The 26,055-nt window shown below is 47.3% G+C and overlaps 1 protein-coding gene across 1 annotated transcript in view; it reads right to left on the bottom strand.

Annotated features, from left to right (window-relative positions):
* LOC119465218 (uncharacterized) overlaps nucleotides 1-26,055 on the bottom strand; it is a 165,115-nt gene that overhangs the window by 17,106 nt on the left and 121,954 nt on the right. The window contains exons 3-4 of the mRNA XM_037726013.2: nucleotides 13,347-13,583; nucleotides 12,159-12,317 (exon numbers count right to left, since the gene is read on the bottom strand). Of these exons, the coding sequence (XP_037581941.1) occupies nucleotides 12,159-12,317; nucleotides 13,347-13,481 (294 nt within the window). The 5' untranslated portion in view covers nucleotides 13,482-13,583. The remainder of the gene's footprint in view (nucleotides 1-12,158; nucleotides 12,318-13,346; nucleotides 13,584-26,055) is intronic.

Below are 26,055 nucleotides of genomic sequence, written 5' to 3'. Positions count from 1 at the left end.
TCCGCTTCCGAAATGCACTTCCACTCTGTGCATTTCCAAGTAGCCGTCCCATAGTAAGCGGAAGTGACGTATGCACTTCATCATATTACCGCCCGAATCCACGCCTCGGCCGCGGAGCAAGTGAGCACGACCCGGCGCGGAGCGAGTTGATCCGAAACGGCCAGCTGAAAGCACGAACCCACTCCGGATCGACCAATGAAAAACACCATTAGAATACCATTCGGCTTATTTAGATACACCAGTACGCAAAGCACTCTTAATGCAGGCAGTCAGCAACATTCATACTACAGGCTTCATTTTCGTAGAAGTGTTCAACGCTATTGGAACTATCCGCCAAATAAAACAAAGCCTTCATAATATTTCCGGACTAGTGACTTCAGCTAATGCTTTCTTCGTGAACAAAAGCTATTTTTGTGGCCGGTGGTCTTTCGCAGCTTCCTTTCGCTCTGCTAGCCTGTCCGGACCACTCGCATAAATTTTGAACTGCACGATACTTTTGTAAAAGTATAACGCTGCATCACTTGCTTCCCAAAATAGAAAAGCGTTCTTTGTCAACTCAAACGACTGAAGTTGGTTTTCTTTGACACTTTTGTGTACTGCCATATTTATGACCAGAAGATGACCTCCACCCACGACCTGTGGCATGGCCGACTCTGGTACTGCTGGCAGTTATGAGACCCAACTTCTGCTCAATCTTCGTTCGACCAATTTTTAGCAATGTATTCACACTGTAGAACTGGCAGCTGTATAAACATATTAAACTTTACAGTTTGCCCCTTTTATACAGCTGTGTAAATTGCTTCTCATAATGGCTCGACTCTGACATGCAGTGCAAGAAAATGTCTCCAGAAACTTATTTATCATTTCTTTACTAGCTGCCCCAAATCAAACATAAGCTTTGTTTACGTCCGATATAGAGAGATTTGAAATGACAATAAATACATTAAAGAAAAATCAAGAAGACACTTTGCAACAGCCATAGTCGCCTGCCACTTTCAGAAAGCCCATACTTTTCAGGCTAAGTAAATTGACCGCATATCATAATGACAACTGGTTTCTTTGCTGATTTCTAGAGAAAAACGAAGAAGTGAGAAAAAAGGTAATTAAAGGGACTAATAAACACAAATGCTAACAGTAATTAAATTCTTACACACTCATCGTCAAGAACGGAATACCCTTATTCGACACCTCAATGATCTCACCGAGAGCGCACTAGCGCAGAAACCTCATCCGGCCTTTGAGTGACGTACAGCAGCCATTTGATTTCATGACCTTTGTAAACAAATTCGATGACGCAGCGCACGGAAGTGATCTGTGAGGCCCACAGACTTCACTCTTGATACGGAGAGGTCAGGGAAGCATAACGCACAGCACTTTCTGTTTTGTTCTTTTTTTCGGTTTCTTCAAGTCACGCATTTTTCTTTTCAATGTTCACGCAGCGCACACCGCGAAGGACGGCAAAGCAAACAGAACTCTTTTTCTTCGGGCAGGTGGCTTTTAGGTCAGCCACCCTCCAAGACACTTTGTGACCGCTGCGCCGCAGCGACCGAGGAACGAGAGGCATGCATTCTTCCTGTCCTGCTGTTTCAGAACGATCCCGCGCAGCCGTGGGCTGGGCTGCGCTTGACGTGGACGGCTCCCCCTGGCGCCCAGAGCGAGTCACCGTTTGCGTAAGAAGTCGACAGTTCCGCACTGCTGGCCACACTGAAACATAACAGCTTCCTACGAAAATTCTTAGAGATAACTGTGGCGCTGCTTTCGTTCAGCTACACAATGGCAATGATGGATAGTACACAGATTTGTCTAATCTCAGTGCTTGTGGCTTCAAAAGTTCTTGTCGTGATATATATTACGCTTTATCTACCTAAATTTTTGAGCACTCATAGTTGTCTAAACAGAGCAAGGCGATTAGTTTTTGTCCACACGCGTAATCGCTGCAGGTAGCTTCATTTGTAACGAAATAGTTCATTGAAATTATCAAATCCATCAACACTATTTAAATATAATAATATTAACTTTATAACATTGCTCTGGACTGGTGGAATTTTACCTTACGACTGGACAATTCCTGTTCCTTTGAAAATATTGTATTCGTTGATTTCATGTCGCTGTTTATATTTATAACACTGTATAGGTTCTTCTTCGCTCCTTCTTTGTTATGTGACGGCCTCCCCCCTTTACGCAATGCTCCTTCGGCAGCCTGTGACGTAGACGAATAAATCATCTTTTATGTAATTCTGCAACCCTCCTATTAACTGTCCATCATTCCAACTTCTTTGATGATTACCACGTTAATAGAACTTCCATGTTTTGCAGCTTCTGTATACAGTAGCACAAAACATCCTTCTAGTAACTTTTGTAGGAAGTTCTCTGCACCGAACTCTGGCACGCGTGAAACAGCTCGCTAACGTCAAAGTCAACGCGACGATTAGCTTTAGTCGTCACACGGACATGTTTGCATGCATGATCCGCCTGTTCCACTTTGCCGAGGCACAGCAGAAGTCAAGTTTCTAAAAGGGACTAGCGTGTATACTAAGCTGCATAATGAGACACTATCTATAAAAACCGCTTGAAACCAAAATTTCGCCGTACAAAATCTACTGGAAGCCTGGGAAAGCAAAACTTGCTTGCTTGCGTTGTTCGCAGCGTGCTTACTTCTGGCACGTGGCGCAAGTGCAGGCGCAGCCTACCAACCGCTTTGGCGACATTCAGCTTCACCAAGCGTCAACACGAAGAAGTACAGGTGTGCATTTTCGAACCGTTTCACACCGTCCCATCAGACACATGCAGCGCTGCTTTCGTATAGATGGTTTGCACTGACGTCATTGTGGCCACCATCTTAGGGTACTAGCACGTCGAGAATCTGCGTAAGCGAGAAGCGCGGCAGTACAAAAGGCTCGTCTTGCACCGAGCGAACAAATCTGTGACAGCGATGATCCGGTGAAAAACGGTCACCGTGAAAAAGCAAAACAATGTACACGTGATGACATTGTGTCCGCCATGTTTGGGTACTAGGACGTCGAAAAGGCTGCACCGGCGACGTCACGTGCACACACTCTATAGGTGTCCGCTGTAAGCGCCGGCATTTCTGTGTTTTCACCACAAGAATGACTGGAACAAACTAGTGACACTTTCTCATCCATAAATATACACAGCGATATTAGCGTGAAAATAAGAAAGCCACGTAAAGTGAACCACAAAAGTTTACGGACCACGGGATTTCAGAAAACGTTCAATTCCCGAGCAGCATGTTGCAGTAGCCAGTAAAACTGTATACGACAATGTTGTTAGGATAATTTAGTCGAGGCCCAAAATGCGAATGCCAGGCTGCGTTGTGAGGCTTTTTCTCAGATTTCATGGTCCGTAACATTTTGTGGTTGACTGTACGTCGCAAGAGAGCGTAACCTATTGTTGCCAATTTATGAACACACCGAGCGTAGTGGTTCGCATTTGCCTGAACGCGTCGTTTTGAGAAAAGCTGCGGCGCTACGCGTGACGCTTCATCGTGTATTTCGGCTCTCAAGTGCATCAGCAAAACAAGCGACCGTTTCCATTGTGACGTGACCTCACCTTAGAAGCACATCAGATGTTCCTGGTTGAAAGGCACTTCAGAAAATCATGGTTCACCAGGTGTATTATCCAAGCTTTTTGCGTACAATGCCATGGCATGCAAACTTTCAGCTGTCGGGAACTGCACTGCAATCGCCATAAGCTCGCTCAGGTGTGACACGTTTGGAACACTTTGCTTTGAGAAACTAAAGTGTTCCGAATGCTCAACTATAGGTTGTTACGAAGACATGGAGAAACAAACACCAAGCCCTATCTAGCAGTTTTGCCCAACCATTTTTTTAGTTATTGTGGCACAACAGCACCGCAGTCAACGGTGCGACAGGAATTTCAACGGCTCAACAACAGGTCAACAATGGTCAATAGTCGTTTTACGTCACCGGGTGAGCTATCGAGTTAAGGTCCAATGCACTCGTTTGAATCAGCGTTTCTCGAAGCTTGCAACGTAGATTGAAACATTTCAATTAAATTCTACGCAAATTTACATGTTATACGTGCATCGTTATTTTATTTCCAAGTAAGCGCAAGGAACTGTTTACGTATTTTCCCCATTGCCGAAGTTTCGTGTAATTTCGCTTCGTGGTAACTTGCATATAACTGTTCGTGTTGTGCGCTATGTGATGCAGCACAACGATTGCGTGCCTACCCTGGCAACATGGCAATACGCGAAGATCCACGTGACCCCCGTGATTGGTAAATACACTGTCTCCAGAATATGCCCGCTTTCGGTTGCACCATCTCAAAGATCGGTCCACTTTTCTCGGCGACGAGAAACCGACAGGACAGACACGCCAAACCCCTCGAAAAAAAAAAAGCATGGGACAGCTTTGCTTTAGTATATAGATTGTGCACTTAGAGGCTTGTACGTGTTGCACTGCTGATAATTAAGCACTGTTTGTTGTTCCATTGCGAAATTCTGTAGAGAACAGAGCCGGTCATCGGCACAACTTCAGATGGCTATAAAAGCTGATTCGTTACGTACAGCGGGCTGTCCTATGTTGTGCTAGTCGGCAAGGCTCTTTCAGTAAAGCCCGGAAGAAAGCTTCGCTTGGAAAGATAAAGAAAGCGTTAGTTTCCGCCAGAGTTTTCCTTGGGGTTGACAAAGTCCATCTCGCGCCAGCGGATGCTATGACGACTGAACAAAAGCTGATTTTGCCGAACAATGAACCTTGCGTCGTGATATGCGCTTGAGTCGCGAATTATGATCGACTATCGATAAATGTATGACATTTACATAATTTTATGCTTATGCACTGCAGACTCTATTAAGAGTAAGTCAAGGTGGTAGAATGACTCTTTCTACATTTTATGGTTAGTCACCATAATTACAGAGTGATTAAGTATATATTTATTGTGCACTCAGTAATGATACGTTCCTTCATGACATAGAATCACTAGCGCGAATTACTTGCAGAAGTTAATTATTGTTTGCAAGCATTACTACAAAAGGTCAACAAATTCTATCGAAATTGCTACCGAATCGTCCCACGACACCTCCCGTCAAACATTGTAGTGCCTTCTCCAAAGCGATCTTGGGTAGCGATAGATTTCCCTCAGAAGTAAAACGAATGTACTTGATGTAAGCAGAGGTTTCAATTTACCCTTAGCTTTATTTTTGTGGTCTATTCCTTGCCACAACTGCTCAGAAATGGCAAAAATAAGTCGCGTCCACAAATGTGTACAGCGCGACTGAAGGGGTTATACTCGCAACTAAAGACGCTTCAAAATCTACCACCTCATTTTATTTCCCTGTGTCGCGATGTAGCAATGTAGCATAGGTCACTGCTAGCTCCCTATCTTCAAAGACAATATTATACGGACCTTGGTTTGCTTTATGGTTGTCACAAATCGCTGAACAGGCAACGGGAAACCCAAGCATTGCCTTCCTCTTAACGAAACTTTGATTTCCTTCACAGGCGCGTACACCCCCGCGAATTCGACCGAGCCAACATAGACTATTGCGTACGCTACGGCATTCGTTGAGAACTCACACGTGTTATGAAGGAGCATACTGACTCTTAAAACTGTTTACTCTCGAGCCAGAAACGTGCACACTTTCCTGCTGAGAAGGTCAGGTGCTCGCGCGTCTTAAGCTTTCTTTCTTTTTCCGCCTTCCTTCCGCACGCAGCCAGGTGGAAGAAAAATCCGGCGAGTTCAAAGTTCGTCGCCTGCTTCGAAAGTCGTTGCCGGTAACGACGTTGAGTGGCACACCGCTTTTTCCAAAGCCAAGCCAAGCCCAAAACTAAGCTCGGGAGCGTCGTCGCCGCTCGCGAAAGATCCCCGAGAGGTGTGTGTGTCAGTCAAGGCCGTTACACTCGGCGTTGGCTTTTAGACTGAGAGGAATCTTGCTTTTCTTGGTTTCGTCTCCGGCCTGTGCAGCGCGCATACATTAACGGGATTCGCGCGAGGCGCGCCTCTTCAAGGACGCATATCTTCATTCCGGCTTAACGACGCCGCCACCAGCCGGATTAAAGTTAACGGAATTCCGCATGCCGCGTGTGGCAGTGCCATCTCTGGCGTCGTCGATCGGGCGAGCTGATTTCTGAGTAATAATAGACACATCAGAACGGAAATTGACGAGGCGGCACGCGGGAAACGACGCCAACGCGAAAACAAGGGACGCGTGCGGTGCGTGCGTGCGTCCGAGTGAGTGAATAAGGGAATGACTGAGACAGTGAGAGAGTGAATGAGTGAGTGAAAGACTGAGAGAGTGAATGAGAAAGTGAGAGGGTTGATAACCGAGTGAGTGAATAAGGGAATGCATGAGCCAGTGAGACAGTGAATAAGTGACTGAGACAGTGATTAAATGAGTGAGACAGTGGATAAGTGAGAGACCGAGACATTGATTAAATGAGTGAGTGAGACAGTGAATAAGTGAGAGACTGAGACAGTGATTAAATGAGTGAGTGAGTGAGTGAGTGAGTGAGTGAGTGAGTGAGTGAGTGAGTGAGTGAGTGAGTGAGTGAGTGAGTGAGTGAGTGAGTGAGTGAGTGAGTGAGTGAGTGAGTGAGTGAGTGATAGTTAATGGTGGGCTGTCATTGCGCCCGTTCGTGTCATCATCGCGCGAATAGCAAACAAGGCGCTCGCCTAAATGATGTAAGCAGAAATTTAGTAAATTTAGATAGCCTAGGAGCAAGCAACAGCTAGCATCCTGTGTAAAATACAGTAGATTTAGCAGGCGCACTACTGCTCACAGAAATCAATGGTTTGATAAAATGGGACGCTATTTCTTATTCCCGACAACAGCTTGTCGACCAAATGACAAAACAAAGGCGAAAAGATGACGAATTGTATGAAGAACCGCCAATATCAAGCGAGGAGAGGTAGCGGAATATAAATGAGCACCAACGCCAGACGCCGGTACATTGAAGAGTAAGCACTGTTTGTCCGTTACTCCCGCTTTCCGAAAACATATCCTCCCAGCAATATCACACACACTCGAACAAGGAAAACAGAAAGTGTGGCGAACGCACTCGGACGTTGAAAGGGTCAAGCCAGGCGTAATGGGGGTGAAAGGTCGCTGGCTGGATGCCCGTATGAGCAGCTCCTTATCGGCACAGGAAAACGACAACTCCACTACTAGCGCGTTGTTTTTATGGGCTAAATGGAAACGACACGACTGCCAGCTTTGGTAGAAGTGAATGAGCACTTAATCACACAGGAGGCTTACCGTTCCCTCGAAAAAAAGAAAAAAAAAGAAACGACTCTTCCACACATTCTAAACTGCGCCGAAAGCAGGCAAACCATTTAGCGGTCTGCACAGTTTATTTATTTATTTATTTATTTATTTATTTATTTATTTATTTATTTATTTATTTATTTATTTATTTATTTATTTATTTATTTATTTATTTCACCTGCTTTCAAGGCCCCAAGGCGTTACAGAAAGGAGCAGAGTAACAAAAAAGTAAGAATAATGCAGTAAAACTACAACCAAAAATGTTAACAAAAGGACATTGTGAAGATCGGTCTTGAAGTCGGTAGAGTGGTGATGAGTGCGACTGATGCGGAAAGGCGATTACAGTCCGCGCTTGTCCTATATGGATGAATGAGTCAATGTAGCGGTTTGGGCTGCACAATGGCACCCCGATTTTAAGGCTGTGGTAAGTGCGGGACGAAATATAAGACGGAGGGCGCAAAAGGGGTTTCAATAGTTACGGTCATTCAACGCTGATTTCGGACTGCCGTCCAGAGTTCTTAATATTCACTACGCGTACATCGTTCATCCTTTTTTTCTTTCCGGGGACCGTTTTTCGCCTGCTAAGAGCTGTTGAAACAATCGCTCCGCGTAAGACGCGCCTTCGGGTATCGGAAGTTTCTGGAATGTTGTCGCCCATTCTATATCGAAAGAATCTTGTATGCAATTATATTCTATGCGCGACGCAATTAGTGGTGTGCACATTCGAGAACGTGCGCGACAACTAGCGATAACGCTGGAATGCACGATGGGCGATGCATAAATAGCCGACCCATCTGACTCGTGGAATCACATTCCGACGATCGCGCTGAACGCTTCGCTGTGCTGCGAGTGTTACTTGTTTTTCTGGCCGCAAGTCCACCATATTAAAAAGTTAACTACTTAACTTGTTAAGTAGCGCCTTTGGTAATGTTTCCTTCTTCCCCGTTACGACAACGTGACAACCAATTGACAACGCTGATTTGGCACTGCTGTCCCGAGTTCATAATATGCTGTAGAGGTGAGGGCAGTGGCGGCTACACAAGGGAGGTGTGTGGATCCCCCTTCAGTTGGAAGTCGCGCTGTCCATCTAAACATATGCTTCTATCACTGTTCTTCCAGTTGCGCTCTGATTCCGTGCGCTTCAAGAAGTCACGTACGTGAGCCAACTAGCTCCATTTATTGCTTTGCTGACATTAAACATGGGCTTTATGAAAAAGAACTACAATTACAAGCGCCCAAAAGCGTTATAAACGATTTGTCTGCTTTTTTTCGTTTTTTTTTTTTTTGTGATGCAGATAGGAGCTTTGTTTCTTGTGTGGAGGGTGCTAAATACGGCCCTCAGCTTTACTTTCCGTGGAAACAGGGGTAATGTTGCGCGGGCTTAGCGTAAAGTGCGTCAATGTATTACGGGCTTTGCAAAAATCACTGAACAAGGCGACCGACAGCAACCTCGTCGCAGGAAATTCGGTTGGGAATCGTAAGTTCGCCGAGTCTCGCCTTTTCTTACTTCTTCTTTTTTTTAATCGTAGCTGTTCAGGGAAGATACACGAGAATTTTCGTGCGACGCCGTGCAACGCGACTGCCTGTCGGGGCCCCGAATTTGATTTGAAACGTAACAAATGAATTATATAATAAAAGTTGACAGTCACTACCATACGCTTAAGAGGAAGAAGGCGAAAGCCTGCACGCACGAGACATTCATTAATTGGCATTCTCGTTCGAATGCGTTCTTACTTCCTATTACTTGTGTACTCCCACCAAAGGTGGCGGATCTGAGCGCCTTGTTTAGCTCTATCTTAATTAACTGTGACTCATTAACTTCGCCTCAATTAACACCAAATGTCGTGGGTCCGACTCCCACCAATGGCCGTGGGCTTTGGTGCCACTTTTTGGTGGCGCACAATTTTGGTGCCACGACGCCGGACATCGGATTTTTGGACCCACGAGCCATCTAAGGCTTTCGCCTTAAAAGATACCTTGCGTGTATCTCATTGAAATAGAGAACCCATATGCGCGCTTTTTTTTTTGTAGTGTTTTCTCGTTATATATATTTTTACTACGAATCTGTAATGTTTCTTTCTCGCGTCGCGTTATACCAGCTCTGCGTTGAAGGTCAGCCAGGAGTTTAGTGCTGCCGCGATGGTGAAAGTTGATGACGCGTGGTGCTACAACCTATCCTGCGTGAGAGCTGTCACTAACAGCAACCAGCCATGACTGCGGTTGTGTTCTTTACCTTCTTCGTGTATCTACGCCACAGTGCTCTACTTCCTATCTAATCAAACTAGCCCAATTGACCGTCTAGTTCACACGTAAGCATACATGTAGGAGTGGCTCTTCCAGCAACATTTAGAAAGTGGTAAGAAATTGAAAGACCAAGTAATTAGAACTATGCGCAACTTTATAGAGATAGTAAACACATCTGCTGCTTTGTTACGGCAACAGCGGAAACAACGGGATAAAAAAAGGCAGACATAGCGCTCGTTCTTTAGGTGTTTCCGTCGTTCTACTATTTTGAAATATTTTACCCACTAATATGAAATATGTAGATTCCTCGCAAATGTTTCAGAAAAACCTGAAACGTGTTTTTTTTTTGTTTTCAGCTATAAATAATCCCATCTACCAGTGAACCTTATTGATGTACTTATACTTGTACTTTTTAATTTTTCTGAATTTTTTTTACTTTGTAGTTTGCTCGTTCTACTTCTACAGGAGGTCCCGCGAACGGCGGTTAAACCACCTTCTTCTGTGTGTGCACAACTATGTATCATTTCTATAATAAATGTAATAAACTGATTGAATTGAATTGAATTGCTTTGCAACAAACGTTTTTGAACATGTAATACTTATGACGCGCCCGAACTTCACCTTCGGATTTAGCGGATTTCCTGCAGCACCATTTTCCCGATTCAGTACCTCTATGCGTGGTCCGGTGCTCCCGTAACAACATGCCCTGAGTATGAAATAAGCTGAGACCTACCTGCCCGCGGGCGCTCGTGTTTTTAAGAAAGCGGCATAGCCTCGCCTCCGCCTTTTGACAGTTTGCAAATGCGTCGCCCGTGTGCGAACAAACGGTGCGGGGGGGGGCATCGCGTGCGCTTTATAACGGACGCGTACCTCAAGGACCGTTCGCCGTCGTCTTAGTGCAAGTCTCTGCAACGGCGTGGCCGTGGTCCTTGGCTTTTCACCCCGCACTGGCGAACGTGGCGGCCGCCAGAATACGACGGCGTTGACTGCGAAGCGTATACTGCCATGTTCCTCTTGGCACAGGTGTAGCAGTGCCTAACCCTTCGACGACGACCGACACAGAAAAAGCGCACGCAGGGGAAGCACACGGGCTGTATCAAAGAGGAGGGGGGATGTAATTATTTATACTTTTCCTCCCCGCGGCTAATTATCGCAATGCTGAGGATTTTGGCACCGTCTTGCATTATCGAACGTAAATTACAATTACGACGAGTCGCTGCTGCCCGCGTGTACGCTTTCTCTCGAGAAACACTGCTTCCTCGGCCGACCTTGAACGCTGGAATCAAACGCCGTTAGCTTTTTCTGTTTTCTTTCTTTCTTTTCTTGTATTATATATATATATTTATTTATTCCACCGTGGTTAGGATAATAAGCGTTATGTTCCGTTTGACGGATCGTCTTTACGTCTTCTGGCAATCTAACTCTTCCCAACTTAAGGATCCTTGCCCAGTCTCTCACGAGAAGAAAGCAAAAAATTTGCGTTCGGAAGCCAAAAGGAAACCTTGCCACGCGTCTAATTTCATCACTTAACTTTATTCATGAGCCCGATACCCGTGTTAAGCGCTACAAAGAATGTTCTTCGCATCCGCAAAAAAAAGCGTTAATCCCCGCTACGAAGAAAGCATCAAATCTTCATCCTTTAAGGCTGTGATTTTATTCGTTTTTGTTTTGTTTTTCTTTTAGCTGCGTTTTTGCATCAGGAGAAAAACATCAAATATATTAGGTTGAGCACTTACTGAAAGCACCATCTAGAGAATGCGCATCAATTATGTAACTCGACGTGCTATTCAAGAGTTCTTCCTTGCGCGGTCGTTGAATGTTCCCGCACCTGATGCGGGCCTTTTTTATCCCAACAAAGCCCACTTATGTCTAACCCTGCATCGCCGAGCGTCTCATTTATGTGCGCGGAGTTCGATACCTAATCTTTATAAAATCACTTGCGCCAGATTTATGGGCGGCGAAAAGGGCAAGAAGTCATTTTCGCGCAGGACCCACGGTCACCAAACGTTTCCTCCCGACTTTACATCCCCAGTTTCGAACATTCGTATGTCACGCGTGCGGGCATCCGCTGCTGCTTCTATGATCTACAGAGATAGAGTTTAAGGGTGAGTTTAATGGTACAACGGTTTAATGTAAATAATCCGAAAAATGAGTTTAATGATTGGAAACATCAATCGTATCTGAAAAGGTTAGGCTAGCCTGGCATGCTACCACAAATCAGATGACGAGGGATGAAAGAGAGGGAGTGAGATAAGAACATAAGTGTGCACACACACACACACACACATCTGTATAACTACGTACGCGCAAAATACACAACCGTAAATGATATTCCCAAATTTTTAATAATGCTCGCATCCCGCCGAAAAGCTCCTTTAGTGGGGCGCAGAGGAGAGCCAAGACGCTGCCATGGTCCCAGAACGTCCCGCAATCAAGTCGCGTGTCGGGTCACACGTTCACATAATACCTTCAAAACACACTTCTCGATCAAGGTTGTAAAGCGTCTGAAAATACAAATTAAACAGTCTGTGTCCTCGTTCAACACCGCAGGCGGCAAACGGTGGCGTGCTAGACAAATGAACTCCGAGTAAACAGTGTCTCGTGAAAGTGACATTGTACGATGAAGGCACGTTCTATCATCACTCTCTATGCAGAGGCAAAAACTCACCTGATCCGGTCCGGGAGCCTTGTACTCCGGTTCTATGTCGCCGAGGCCTAGCGCCTCCCTCCGCTGCTTGATGGTGAGCTTGAGGCAGTTCTTGATCAGCACCGACCTCTCTCGCGGGATGCACTGCAGTGTCTCGTCCTCCAGGAATCGCGGCGTCGCCTGCGATGGCACCGATTTGATTGATTGATTGATTGATTGATTGATTGATTCCTGAAGTTTAACGTGCCAAAGCAACGCTGGGACTATGTGAGAAGTCAAATTAAAAAACTCGCGATTTGAAATAACGTTCGACCACCTGGGGGCTCTCTAACGGGTGCCTAACTCAAGTACAGGAGCGCTCTTTTTTTAATTTCGGTCACTCTCGTTGAATTACGGCCACCACGGCTAGGAGTTGAACTTGGGACGTCGTGCTCGCGATCAGCAGCAGAACAGCGTAATCACTGTGTCACCTTGGCGTGTCAATGCAAGCCAATGCGGTGTTGGTAACTTTGTGAGAAAACGGTGCAGTTCATGCAATTAAGTGTGCTCGAGGTGGGATCGACAGAAAACAATCGGCGTTTCTAAGCGCCGAATGAAAGCGTTAAATAGAGTTAGCTTGAAGTTTGTTGTCCGTTCCGCTCGGACCAGTGCATCTATAGGAGCCTCCCTTGGTGTATACATGCGAACCATGGTGTGGTATGCACACGGCTGATCACCAGAAAAGCTGGTGCGTGTGCGCGCAACTCTCATGCCCAGCAGAGGAAGGCAGAACGCTGCCCTCTATCTCCTGCACAGCCGATACACCAGAGCGTGATGCAGCATCCACTTGGCTAGATCTTTTTTGCAGCCAAACGATCTGTGCGTCGCTCGCGTCTCTGGAGACCTAACACTTCTCGAGCGGGCTGCGCATGCGCCGTCTATATCCTGACAGCCCGGTGACGACGTGACACCACGGCGACGGCGACAACGTGCCTCGAACGTCCGCATCGCAATAGGAGTGGCAATGTGCACCTGTTTAAAATGTACAGCGTATAGACACTTCACTTTGGGCACACCACAAGCAAACAGTGTATATATATACGTATATAGTCTGTGTGTATCTATTAAATGTCGTGTCCTCCCCTTGCGGAAGCACTGCTTAATGGCTTAACCGCAGGAGCCATCGCTGTGAATATAGAGTAGTTCAAGCGAGAGCCATGCAAAGCCTACCCAGGAGGCGTCGCATGGCGCCCAGGCAGCCTGGCTGTGTGCCTCGTCCTCCTCCTGCGGCCTCCACTCGGCTCCTGTGGTGGCCAGCGCCATCATGGCGTCCCGGTGCAGGGGTTCCTGCCGCGATCCGTACATGATGCGACCTCCGGTGGCAGACGGCGGCGAAGCGCCCGCACTGCTCCAGCGGGTCGGCCGATGCCAGGGCCACGCCGATTGGGCCCCAAAGAGGCTGTGGCACTGCGAAGAGGACGGAGAACTCGTTTCGTATAGGCTGCGCTGTGCATAGGTAGATGAGCTTTGCTCATAGGTAGATTAGCTTTGCACTGCCTGTATCTCTGCTGTTAAACAAGTATCACGCAAATCGCACGTGCTGTGGAAATAAGCGAAGCTTTTTAATGAAGCCCGCAAGACCAAACGGCGCATTACGATAAGAAACGCGCAGCGGATTTCGATGACGAACGCGTCTCGCGATGTTCATCAGCCGTTGCGGCGCATGCTGACAGAGTAAAAGTAAGTCTTGGTCAGGGGTGATATCCCTTTCGATGATCCCGTGTAAAAATCACGTGTGGCAGCCAAGTGTGTTTCAACAGAAAGTCAATGGAAACGCAACAGAATTTCAATAACAATTTCGCGTGACTTGACACCGGGCACCATCGAAGTAGACTCCCAAAAGCATTCCTGGCAGTGCGCGAAGATAGCGACTTTTCCACAGCGCCTTAAAGAGTGTAAGTCGGACACTGCAGTGAACAATGACAGTGAAATACAAGCAAACTTTACGTTATTGTTACGTTACATATTGCCGCATTCTTACATCTTAGCACCTTGGTATACATCTTGCACCTCACTTTTAAGAAGCGCGTATTTATCTAGACTTATGGATGCAAGGCATCGCATTGCTTCCGTGTGTCAGAACTTACGTAAGTTTAACAATCTGCAAGAATATTTTCCTACGGAAGGTAACTCACTTCTCTAATATCTCGCATGGTCCTCATCTCATCGCGTGGTTCTCATCAGAAGCACAGTTTGCGTCTTAGCATCAACCGCATGCAAAAAACATGGGGAGGGGGGGGAGGACGCAATTTCAGCTACCGCTGTCGGAAACACCGGAAAAACAACATCCTGCCACAGTTACCACTGTCTCTCGTGTGAATGTAGCTCTATAAAAAATGAAGACGACGTTATGGCTCCGGCAGAAGCAGAGAAAGATGGCGTGATGTAGTAAGGACGTGCAGTACCGATATGACTGTTCATCTTCTTAGCACAAAAGCTCTCTTCATGTAGTCGGTATAACAAATATTTCACAAGTTGGAACAAGCACTTCACTTGCGATAATTGTGCACCACGAACTAGTGCGCTTTCATTCGTTCGATTGCGTTGAAATGTTCCCGTGTCACAAATATGCAATCCAGGAACGTTTAATTAATGGAAGTCCACTGACCTAAAAACTCCACCCGGCCATAAAAACTGCGGCATGCGCGCATGCCCTTTTTACAATGACCGCTAGTATAAGGCTACATTTCATGCTTCTGAATGAACAGGAAACCAGCGAAACTGACGCGGACCCAAGCAACGAAGTGGACAACACGGCTCTGGACTTGCACCCTGCAGTTATAAATAACGTTTCTCCGTGTACTCTTTCGTCTAAGTGTCCATTTCGTCTGCTGCAGAAGTGCTGATTGGCTGCGGTCACCTGTCCTCTGTTTACGCGCACACTAGCCCAGCCAAAGAGAAATTTATTAGCAGACAAAATGGACAAGTCCGCAAGGTGCACACTTACCAAATACCACTCCACCAGTAGTCGTCCTAGCCACTCCTTCCCGTGTTTACGCATATGTTTCGCTGGTTTCCTATTCATTCACAGGTATGTCCCAATTCGCTCAGAAATAAACACAGCTGAGGTTCGTTTCGTGGCATCTGTCGAAAGACACATCATGTTTATCATGATGTTTCCCCTGCTGAACAAGTCCATAGACAACCCATATTTCTACCCAACTAGAATTCCATTCGCATCGTTGAGGTGGGACCTATCTTGCCGGCGCCATGGCATCCCGTTTTTACCGTTCTCCTCGTCTGGATTATCATAGTCTTGACCTGGTGTCATTATGATAGTCGGCGCTGTCGGGGTTGTTGCCACGTCAGTTATTGTGGTTTGTGTCGCATTAAGAGCACTAATAGTGGTGTGTATTATACCGTGTGCCCAGCTAACGTTAGCCAAGCTGTTCGAAAAAAAAAAAGATGAAAAAAGAATATGATACAAGGTAGAATTCGTTCTGACAACCGAATACTGTAGGTCTTATATGTCGTATATTGCTCCATATATTTTAATAACTTTAACGTTTCAGAAGGGTGTAGCCCGAGTGTATCAGTTTTCTTTTTCGCTTGAATTTAGGAAGAAGCACCAGAGTTGGACTCGCAATATAACCGCTATTGTAATGCCTATAGGGCAGAAAGCCGGTGGTCTATTAAAGTAGAAGAACTGGTGACAAAAGAAGGGAAGTGCACCCGAGGACAGCCTAGGGATTAGGTGGAGTAATAGGAAATTTGCACGCAGAGCATAGAGTCAACTGATGCTAGACAGGATTAGTTCAAGAACGCTGGAATCGGCCGTCGTCCTGCAGTGTACCTAAATATAGGAAGATGATGACGACGGCGATGATGAAGGTCTTTCCGTTAAACGGCCCCCAAGAGAAATTTCTATTCAATTAATAACATGCCCACTTCATCAGTCAACATTCGTACACAGATATATTTAACCAACTCGCTCAGCTCTGCTACAGTTCTTCTTCAATGGGCTATATCCTGTGTAGCAATTTCACCATGCAGCACACGAAGCAAACGATGAATAGATAGCAGATAGCCCAGTCAGAGCTACATTTAAGTTCTTTTTTTTTTTGGATTTGTGTGCACAAACAGTGGGCTCCACTACCGCGCAAACCTTAATCATTTCTTCTGGCAAGTTCCTATTTTAGAAACCGGAGAATGACCGATAGGGGCATTACAAAGCAAAAACAACCGTGACGCATTACATTACTTACACATTGTAACACGCAGCTTTTATTTGCCACGTATGGAAGCCACAGTAGCATGCTCAAGGTAGATTAGAAGGACTGACCAACTCCCCTCATGACCGGGTACAGCCTCAGCGCAACTGATCACTCGTCAACTCATGCTTAAATTTTGTTTGAAGCGCAAGAACAGAGACAAGTAGGTTATAAGCGAGAAAGTGACAGGTGAAGCTCTTGACAAAATACAGCATGAACATCGACCAACGAGACCGAATCGCCATCTTGCTACTATTCAACTGACTTGGAGCCTAGACCCAAGGCGACATCATGGGTTTCAGTGGACTAAGTGCAGCCAGGCAACGTCCCTATCTCTCCCCACAGATGATTGTACTTCCCGCTTTATTAACCCTGCAACGCCGAACGTATCACACTCTATGCTACGCTGCGTTCGATGCCTCAAAATTCCGATTTAAGCACGGAAAGCTTAATGTACAGCTTATAGCAACATTTTTGATACGCTACTTCCGATTCATCGCCCGAAACCCCAGTGGGTATTTTTTTTCTTCATTTTGCTGTCTTTCGTGGTTCTGATAGCGTAATACAAAATTTTCACTTCATGGGAAAAGTTCAGACCAGAAAGAGTTCATTACTTTACTAAATAAATTAAACTCAAATAACATTTCATTGTGTTTTATTTCTACAAATATACTCTGCATGGTCAGAAATAAAAGGTGAATTAATTATTAATTCCGCGACTTTACGTGCCAAAACCACGATTTGATTATGAGGAACGCCGTAGTGGGGGAACTCCGGATTAAATTTTGACGACCGGGGGATCTTCAACGTGTTCCCAATGCACGGCACACGGGAGAAATAAAAGGTAACAACTCGTTTTAATTTTCCTTGATGTGGAATTTCGTTTGGGCGTTAGAGAGTTAATGGAGGACTTTCGATCAAATTCTGAACCGCGAGAAATGCTCCTCGAGCACTGCACAGAACTAACGACGCCCAAAAGACGAAGCGGCCGAGAGTAAGCCACCTCCACCGCCTTCCACGCTCCGGTCGCGCCGCTCGGTGTACGCCGGTTTCGCGCGTTTTGACGGCCGGTGGCAGGTCCGTCGCGGGGGCGCCTCGCGCACGGGAACCCCCCGCCGGGGGCCAAGGCGAGCCTCGTCGAGCGAAGCGTACAACACACGGCGGGGCGCAATCGTGCCGCCCCGTCCGTCGTGTTTGCCGCGAAGTCGCCGCAGCGGGCAGCTTGTCGTGTAGGAGAAACACGACATGGGCTGCGGCTCTTTCTTCAGAACATCGCTCCCGCTGGTCTGTTCGACTTAACTTGTGCAACCAGTGACGTCAGCTTGCTCCGCTGCGCGCGAGTTAGGGCGCCGGCGTCTCTGTTTCATCTGAGCCCACAGCTTGCGACACCGCGTGGCGTGAACTCCGGATGAATCAACCGAGATTCATCGGTTCGTGGCAGATTCATGGCAGGACAATTAATGCTATAGGAGAGTGGTCTGGTTTCAAAGTATTACGTACTGTTTGACGGCTTAAATAGGGTTTTGATTCACCCAAGTACAATACATACAGAGCGGGACGCTTGCTCATGGCGTCTGGCCTCCGTAGCGACTGACCCGCTGGCTTCAGCGCGCGAATTCAAGTCTCAAGAGTGCTCTCACGGTCGAGCCTTACTAAAGTACCTGCATGATGCTTAGTTGCTCTTCTTAAGAAAATGGTGTCTTCTACAGTGCTTCAAGACAGACCTCCTAGACATAAACGAAATTGAGCTAGAGGAGAGCGTGGCTGAACTCTCAGAGCTTCCCACACCACGGCTAGTACCAGTACTAGCCGACTATGTGCCGGCAGTGAGACTATGAGCCAAGGCATGGACACCGAATAGCTAATCCTTATTTGAGAATGAACAGCGCACGTCACACGAAACTGACGACGAAGATACGAAATGTCAACTTGAGGGGACGAGCAATTATTTCGCCGTCAATTTTTTTTTTTTTCACGGAAAAACAAAACCTTTTGGGGCGGAGTCTTTCTGACATCTTTCTTAGCCTGAGCCGGAGATTTTCGGCGATATTTTAACTCGTAACACTTGGGACGATTGCATAGTGTTATTTTTAATTTCCTGCGCGCGGCGAATACGTTGGCTCGAGGTACCTTCGCATCCTTTTAATATTCCTTGTTCTGAAACTCAGCATTTCGCAATCAGAGACCGAAACTTCATTTATGAACGATTATTGTTCCGAGCCGCCACCGTCGGAGTCCAGCTGAATCATGGGTATCGGTGCTGTGTCAACCTGTCTGCACCAATTGACGTGTTTTGTGTCGCACACCAGCAACGACCACACAGTCAAGGGCGTAGTTATAGTGGTGGAACGCTTTAGCTCTTCCAGGTGTAAGAAAGGGGTGGTGAGATGTTTTCAAGCGTGAAGAGAGTGTGCTATAGACAATAAGCGACGAAACTAGGAATGATAGGCGTGTCATTAAGGCAGTTTATCAAACGTCGTAAGAGATCTGCCTATACAAGGGTGCATCGTGTAGTCAGAAGAACTAATGGGATAAGTCGTTTATGCACGTCTTGTTCTTATTTACATCCAATAAAATCTACGAAGGCGCCTCTGCAAGAGCGTATTAGAGAGGTTCGAACAATGGTTTGGTTTCAAACAATGGCCGGAAGTGAGTAAATAATAACCAGAGAACGACGGACTCGCGTAAGACGTATATATTCATGAGTGTCAGTACTTAGAATACGTGACCACTGTTACAAGCAGGAGACCGCACGAGGTAAGACACGGTTCTGATTAATGTGGCGCGCCGAAACATGCAAGGCTTCACGCTCGCAGCGTTAGAAGCAGAAGTAGTACTACAACCCAAGGCGTGGACGAAATTTCAAGTTCTCTTCAAAGAACATTTCGAGCAGTACATTTCGTAGTTGGCGGGCAGATGCGCTGCTCGCCGCATAGCCAGAAGAATAGTTAAGCGGTGGCAAAGGATGGATCATGTCCTGTGCGTGATAAATGCTTGCTCGAAGATTGTAGGTGTGCAAGCGCTCGGCGCTGGCGTTTGAGGGCGCCGCTGTAACAAATGACTTCTTACTGCGATTCCTGTACTGCGCACTGCGTAGACGGATGATGCACGCCCATCATTATCTACAATGGTCAAGGCTGTTGCAAGGACAGCTTTAGAATCGCTGGTGGGACTCACAAGGACTTATTTACTTACGTTTTACCTACATCGCCCAAGGCATTAAGTGTGTGGGGGGAGGTAGCATAGAACAGGTTTTCTTCTAAATATATTTTGATTAAAGAGATGGCGAAACATGTATATTGTATGTGATCTTGTACACCATGTGGTTCAAGGTAAATAAACAACACTTTAGACGCCGGATGGGCGTTAACTATACTCGTATAGTTATGCGATCCATTGAACTCGAGGTTAGCCTATGCAGAGCAGCGGTGGCGTTCCTGTTCCAATTATCTTTCTTCTCCCTGGAACCGCCGAAGACTCGAGGGTGATGCTGAATATTCATTCAACAGGCGCTGCGCTTCTTCTCCTTCAGTAAATTCTTTCGGGGAAGGGGGGGGGGGGTGTACAAAACGTGTTCAAGGTGTGTATTTAAAGGCGCGCGAAAGAGGCGCTTTCGCAAACATCGCGCCGAATTTTGGCACCGGCGGAGTACACACTATAACAGCGACGAGCTTCATCCAAACGCTTGATTTCTTGTCTCTCCCCCCCCTAGCATTAGCACTCCGTCGCCCATTTGTCAACTTGATCGCTCCGCGCTCACGCAACAAAGACTTCCTCCTCCTCCTCCTCCTCTACCTCCGGTCACCCCAGCCGTGAAAAAAAGCGTATTCGGTCACGGCGGCACCAACACTTTGGGCGCGAACCTATACCCCGCGCCCGTTTAATGGGAGGCGAGCAGCTTTTGGGTTCGTTCCAGGAGTGCGGGCTCCGAGCCCGGAAGGCGTAGCGGGCTGCAGATAGAAAACGATTGCGAGAGGAAAGCTGCGACGTCGAACGAGAGGGGGCTTCCACCTCTTCGTCAAAGCCAAACAGAATGGAGACGAGGTTTGGGAAAGGGGTTTAAGGTGGAGAAGGGGGTTGTTCCGTGCGCATCAGACTGAGCGCCGCTAATCGGTGGCCGCCCGATGAGCTGAAAGCAGCGGCCTTGATCGAGCGGCCTTGGGGAGCGACCGACCGTTACACAGGAGCTCGAGCGACCGGCCGGTGTAGGAACACAATCGCGCAGCACTGCGAAATACATTTTAGAAGAAATGGAGGAGGACGGTCGCGGTGTCGAATCGCAGTCGCTGTTTCTTCCGCCGCTTTGAAGATGTATAATGCGTTTAGTCGCAGTTACGCTTCGAAGATCGGAAGCGGCGTGAACAGCTGCACTTTTCCCAGCGAGCTCACGACAGCTGGACCGCTTCTCGCTTGTGTGTCGACAGAGACGCCGTTGGGCAAAGAACCAAGCACTTTCTTTTTGTTCTCGCGGCCTCCATTCTCTTTGCTTGGCTAAGACACTCCGCGCCATTTGCGTTCGAATGGACGGAAGCTACGTCTGGGCCTCTCTCTCTGTCTCTCGAACAAGCTCTACTGTTTACCGTGTATTACTCGCTATCCCGGTAGCTCTCTGTGCAGTGAAATGAACGATATCCTGTCTCCGAGTGGTCACGTGTCCCAGCATACTTATAAAGCCCTGGGGGTTCACTTTAAAAGAAGGGAAAAGGTGGAAAGTAATGTGCGGTGTCACTCTAACACGTAACAGAATTGTACTGCAGACAGTTGCGGATACGCTGGCAACGGTGACGAGCCGTGTTTGCAAAATCTGATCTCTTCTTTCACTAACTAAACTCTCGGCAAGTGAAAGGGTTTAAGCAAAGGCAAAAGGGCAAATGTTTGAGACGATGAAACCATTCAGAAAGAGATGAACCGGAAAAGAATGCAGGGAGGCTAACTGAAAAAAAAGAATGCGGTTTGCTACCCTACCTACACCGCGGACTTGCGGAGGTGGAAAGATAAGAAGAAAGTAGAGCGAGATTCTGTCAGAGGGCACGGACGCACGATCGCGGCCATTCGCAGCATGAAGCTATCGGTGTGAAGAATACACTGAGGATTGCGGTATACAGGTGGGGCCTTCTCTCATTTGTAGTAATGTGTTGGTCGGCCTCCAATAACGCATCTGGTACATTCGTAAGCAACCTTACTTAGCCGGAAGTGGAATTTGCTTGCTAAAGCCAGGTTGCTACCGAACCTTGCCGTTGCTGTATAGTTTAGCGAATGCAAACCAACGAGAAGGTAGGATAGCAGAGGCAGCTATCGGAACACGCAGTTAAGAAACTAAGGCTACACCTTTCACCGTATAACACGCATCCGCATAAACGTATTGTCTACAAAAAGAAACGAATTGCAGCGAATTGCAACCGAGACACGTAATGACAAACGAGACACACAAAAACCTAACTATAAAAAACCGTACAATACGTTCCAGCGGTAATCGAAGTTCATGGCCGCTGTGCAATAAAAACACTATTGTACGCGCAAACACAATTTTGATTGACACCGCACCCTTTGTGAAGATCGAAGTTGATGCCGCATAATTTTGAAAAAAAAAGTTAACAAAAATGTTGACACACTCATCGGTTACACGTTTGGCTACAAGAGAGAGAGAGAGAACTGACTGACTGAAAGAAAGGCCCGCTCAGTACAGTGTAACTGCCAAAAGCTCGCGGCTGACATTTTTAACATCGAACAGCACTGTGGGGAATGAAGCAAAAGGGACGTAAATATATTTTTCTGCAATTCTGGGGCTCAACGTCATTAAAATTGCGCAGTACACTACGAGGGAAGCTGTAGTGGGAAGCTTCATAATAATCGTGATCACCTTGGGTTCCCTAACGCCCCCCCCCCCCCCCCCCCCCCCCCCCAATGCACCGTACATAGGCGTTTTCGCGTTTCGCCTTCGCAATGCAGCCGCCGCGACAAGGATACGAACGCACGACTTCGTGTTCAGCGGGGCAAAGCCGAAGCCGCTGAGCCACCGGAACGGCTAGGAAATCTGAGGAGAGACAGAATTGGCCGCGAGCTACCAAACAGGTGAAAGGTTTCACTTCACCAAATCATCACCGTCATTCATGCGACAATTTCACGTTGCGGATAAGTCAGTGACATACTGCATACTTGTTTGCCAATACTCCCAATAAATCAATCCATCATACAATGAGGTTCCGCTCTTGGCACACACAGGTTACGCTCAAGAGATCATGAGAGTGGCTTGTTAAGGTAGTTGGTACTAGAGCACTGCACGGGCTCGGGCTTACCCGAAAGCCCGGGCCCGGCCCGGCCCGTGGGCCGGGCCGGGCCGGGTAGAGGAGTTTTTTCACGGGCTCGGGCCGGGCTCGGGCACGGCGTGTGCTTTTTGACCGGCCGGGTTTGACGGGCCCGGGCCGGGCTCGTGCTTTCTGCGAGTTATTCTCGGGCTTCTCAACTCTGGAAAACATGTATTTTTTCGCCTCGGGCCGGGTTCGGGCCGGTTTCGAGTCGGGCTCGGGCCGGGCTCGGGCTTAAGGTAAAGGGGTGGCGGGCCGGGCCGGGCGGGTAACGTAGATTATTTCCGGGCCCGGGCCGGGCCCGGGTGTCGCCATAAATGTTTTGATCGGGCTCGGGCGGGCCGCCCAATGTAAAAACGGGCCCGGGCCGCAAAAATCGGCCCGTGCAGTGCTCTAGTTGGTACATTGTTATACTAGGAGAATTTAAGCACACTTAAAGAAAAAAAAAAGGCGGCAGATCCCATGACCTGTGGCAATCGATGTTATGCGAAGCAGTGTGCATCGATAGATAGATAGATAGATAGATAGATAGATAGATAGATAGATAGATAGATAGATAGATAGATAGATAGATAGATAGATAGATAGATAGATAGATAGATAGATAGATAGATAGATAGATAGATAGATAGATAGATAGATAAGATAGATAGATAGATAGATAGATAGATAGATAGATAGATAGATAGATAGATAGATAGATAGATAGATAGATAGATAGATAGATAGATAGATACTCGCAAACTCTCAAAGTGGCAATTGTTGGCCAAGAAATGCTTGGCATTTAAAAAGGGAAAACCGAGTGGCAGACATAAACAAAAGGACAAGAAGGTTTTCCTGTCGCTTTGTCTATGTCTGCCTCTCGATTTTTTTTTTCCCCTTTTTCAAGTTTGCTGCCATTCTCCTCGTATAACGCACAAGGGAGCAGACCCGACAGCGACAACCCTCCACCTGTGGGGTCCTCCCCCCCCCCCCCCCCCTATCAGGCACCCGCATGCTTGTCATAAGAAACGGAACCGCTTTGACGGAGCGCGCGACAGTGATGTCATGGCTAAGAGGCGGCCAGGCACGACTGAGGCGAGATCGCGCGCACGCCCGGCGGTGGATAAATGGGGCCAGCGGCCCGCTTAAGCGCATTCGACTCGGGCGCCAGGGGCTTTGACCTGCGGCCTTGGCACGGAGGACACACACGCCTACCGGGAGCCGCTACTGGCTGTCACGTCTATCGACCTTTCATCATTGTTCGCAATATTTCCTGCATACGGAACTGTATGCAAAAACGTAGAAGCAAAGTGTGAGGGGAAATAAGGTAAGAAACAATCAGTAGGAAACGAAAGTAGCGGCGGCTGCGCACCGGTCTCCTTGGACTTCGTGGTTTCATGGTAGGTGTATTCTTGGAATGAATACGAGCTTCAGGTTAGTCCGGCCCTACATGTCTGCTTCTTGGCTGTCTTCTTCTTTTCTCTCTATGTGTCTCTGAGTGAGTGAGTGAGTGAGTGAGTGAGTGAGTGAGTGAGTGAGTGAGTGAGTGAGTGAGTGAGTGAGTGAGTGAGTGAGTGAGTGAGTGAGTGAGCGAGCTTGTGTGAGCCTGTGTGAGTGTGTCTGTGTGCGTTTGTGCACGCGAACTGAACCCTGGTGTTGCTCACGTGATAGAAAAGGCATTCAAGGGAAATACTAAAGGGATTGTATGAAATGAACTCCTTGTGTGTTAATATTTATATACAGGCCGGGTGGTTTTTTTACACAATACAGATTGTTTTATAATAAAACTATGAGCATGAGAAACCTGTCGTCTTCGCATACGACCTTTACGACGATTAGCCGCGCGACTGGTCGCTCGAGGCATTTTGCGTGTATTCGCGGGCTTCTTGCACAATCGGAAAAAAACTTTTATGTAGCACGTATTGATCAACAGGAAGCTGTATGGGGAGCATTTCATGTTGCTCTAGTATTTTTCCATTGACACCTTTCATGTAATTGTAATAACTGACAAGTTGATTAAGAAATTAAGACTAATTATACAATTAAGCGGAATGCAAAAACACTGTTAGTATCTCCAAGCGACGGCAAACAACATTACCTTGGTTCTGGCCAGCTACGTGACATTTTCATATTTTTAAATCTTGGTGCATGATTGTTGGGACACCCTTTATATATATATTTATCATAGTACGTGTTTTTTCTTCAATGTGTATGCTCAAAATTTATTCATTTTTATTTTCAGTTACGTGAGTAAATCGACAAATGCGATTAACTCATTATTTAATCAGTTAGAAGGTTCTGATAATTCGGAATAATGTTTTTAACTGGTGCTCGGCCCTAGTCATCATGAAGGAAACTTTCGCAACCGAATATGATAACACCGACACGCTGGTATAGCGTCAAATTGCAACAGTTTCCGCTAGTTCGAGTCCAATCTTTGTTAAGAGAAAGTTTACCAGAAATCACCACTGCGGGTTCTACGCTCCTTTAGAATACAATGCCGTCGTTGTTTACCAATAAACTGTTCATGCCGCCGAGCACGAGGTCGAGGGTTCGATTGGCGGCAGCCGCATTGCGATGGCGGTGAAATGCAAAAAAAAAAAAAAGAAAAACACGCTGGCGTGTTACGAAAACCGAGGTGGTCCAAATTAACGTCACAGCAAGCCTCCTCGAGTCGATCGGATCCATCATGGGCACACTCGTTATATTCCTTTCCGTTCCCTTTTAGCGCTCGCCCGGACAAACAGAGTGCGTCTTCCATCATCCGCAGACGCGAAGCGAGCCACGCACCCACTCGCAGAGCCAGCCGATTCGTTCGCACATGTTTAATAGCTCGCCAACGAGCAGCAATCCACGAGCGAAGAGCGCGGGATGAGGGGGCCAATCTTGCTTACACAAAGAACTCGTCGGCTTGTACAGCGCGCGCGATCGAGCCTGCCCTCGCACTGGCGTCCTTGGGAAGTTTTGCTGCTGGTCTGAAGGTGATGGCCGCGTGTGTGATCTACGGGGGCTGCAGCCAGAGGATGGTGGCGTGGGCGGCGTCTGTACTCTCTGTGGGATATGCGATGTGGCGAACGTGGTGCGGAATACGGGATGAGGATAGGGCCGGTCAACCCTGTGCGGGCTGCCCGCCTGCCTGCCTTATACTAAGCGGCCAACCACGTCTCGATCAAGCATCGCCGGACGCTCGAATGTTGTACGTGGCGTGTGATGCGGCCACATGGGCAGTTCGGATGCTGTGCCCGTCGGCTTGAAGGGTGCGTCTCTCGACAGGGTATGCACTATATGCCTTGATCAGCGCCTGTCTGTGTCCTATTGGCGTAAGCACACCCTGGGTGACGTGGCGAGGAAGTGGACGAGCACCCCGCGGATCGGAATGAG

Source organism: Dermacentor silvarum, chromosome 9, assembly GCF_013339745.2.
Source record: "Dermacentor silvarum isolate Dsil-2018 chromosome 9, BIME_Dsil_1.4, whole genome shotgun sequence".
Classification (NCBI taxonomy): domain Eukaryota; kingdom Metazoa; phylum Arthropoda; class Arachnida; order Ixodida; family Ixodidae; genus Dermacentor; species Dermacentor silvarum.
Note: the sequence above shows the minus strand (reverse complement) of the source record. Positions and strands in the feature narration are given on the sequence as shown.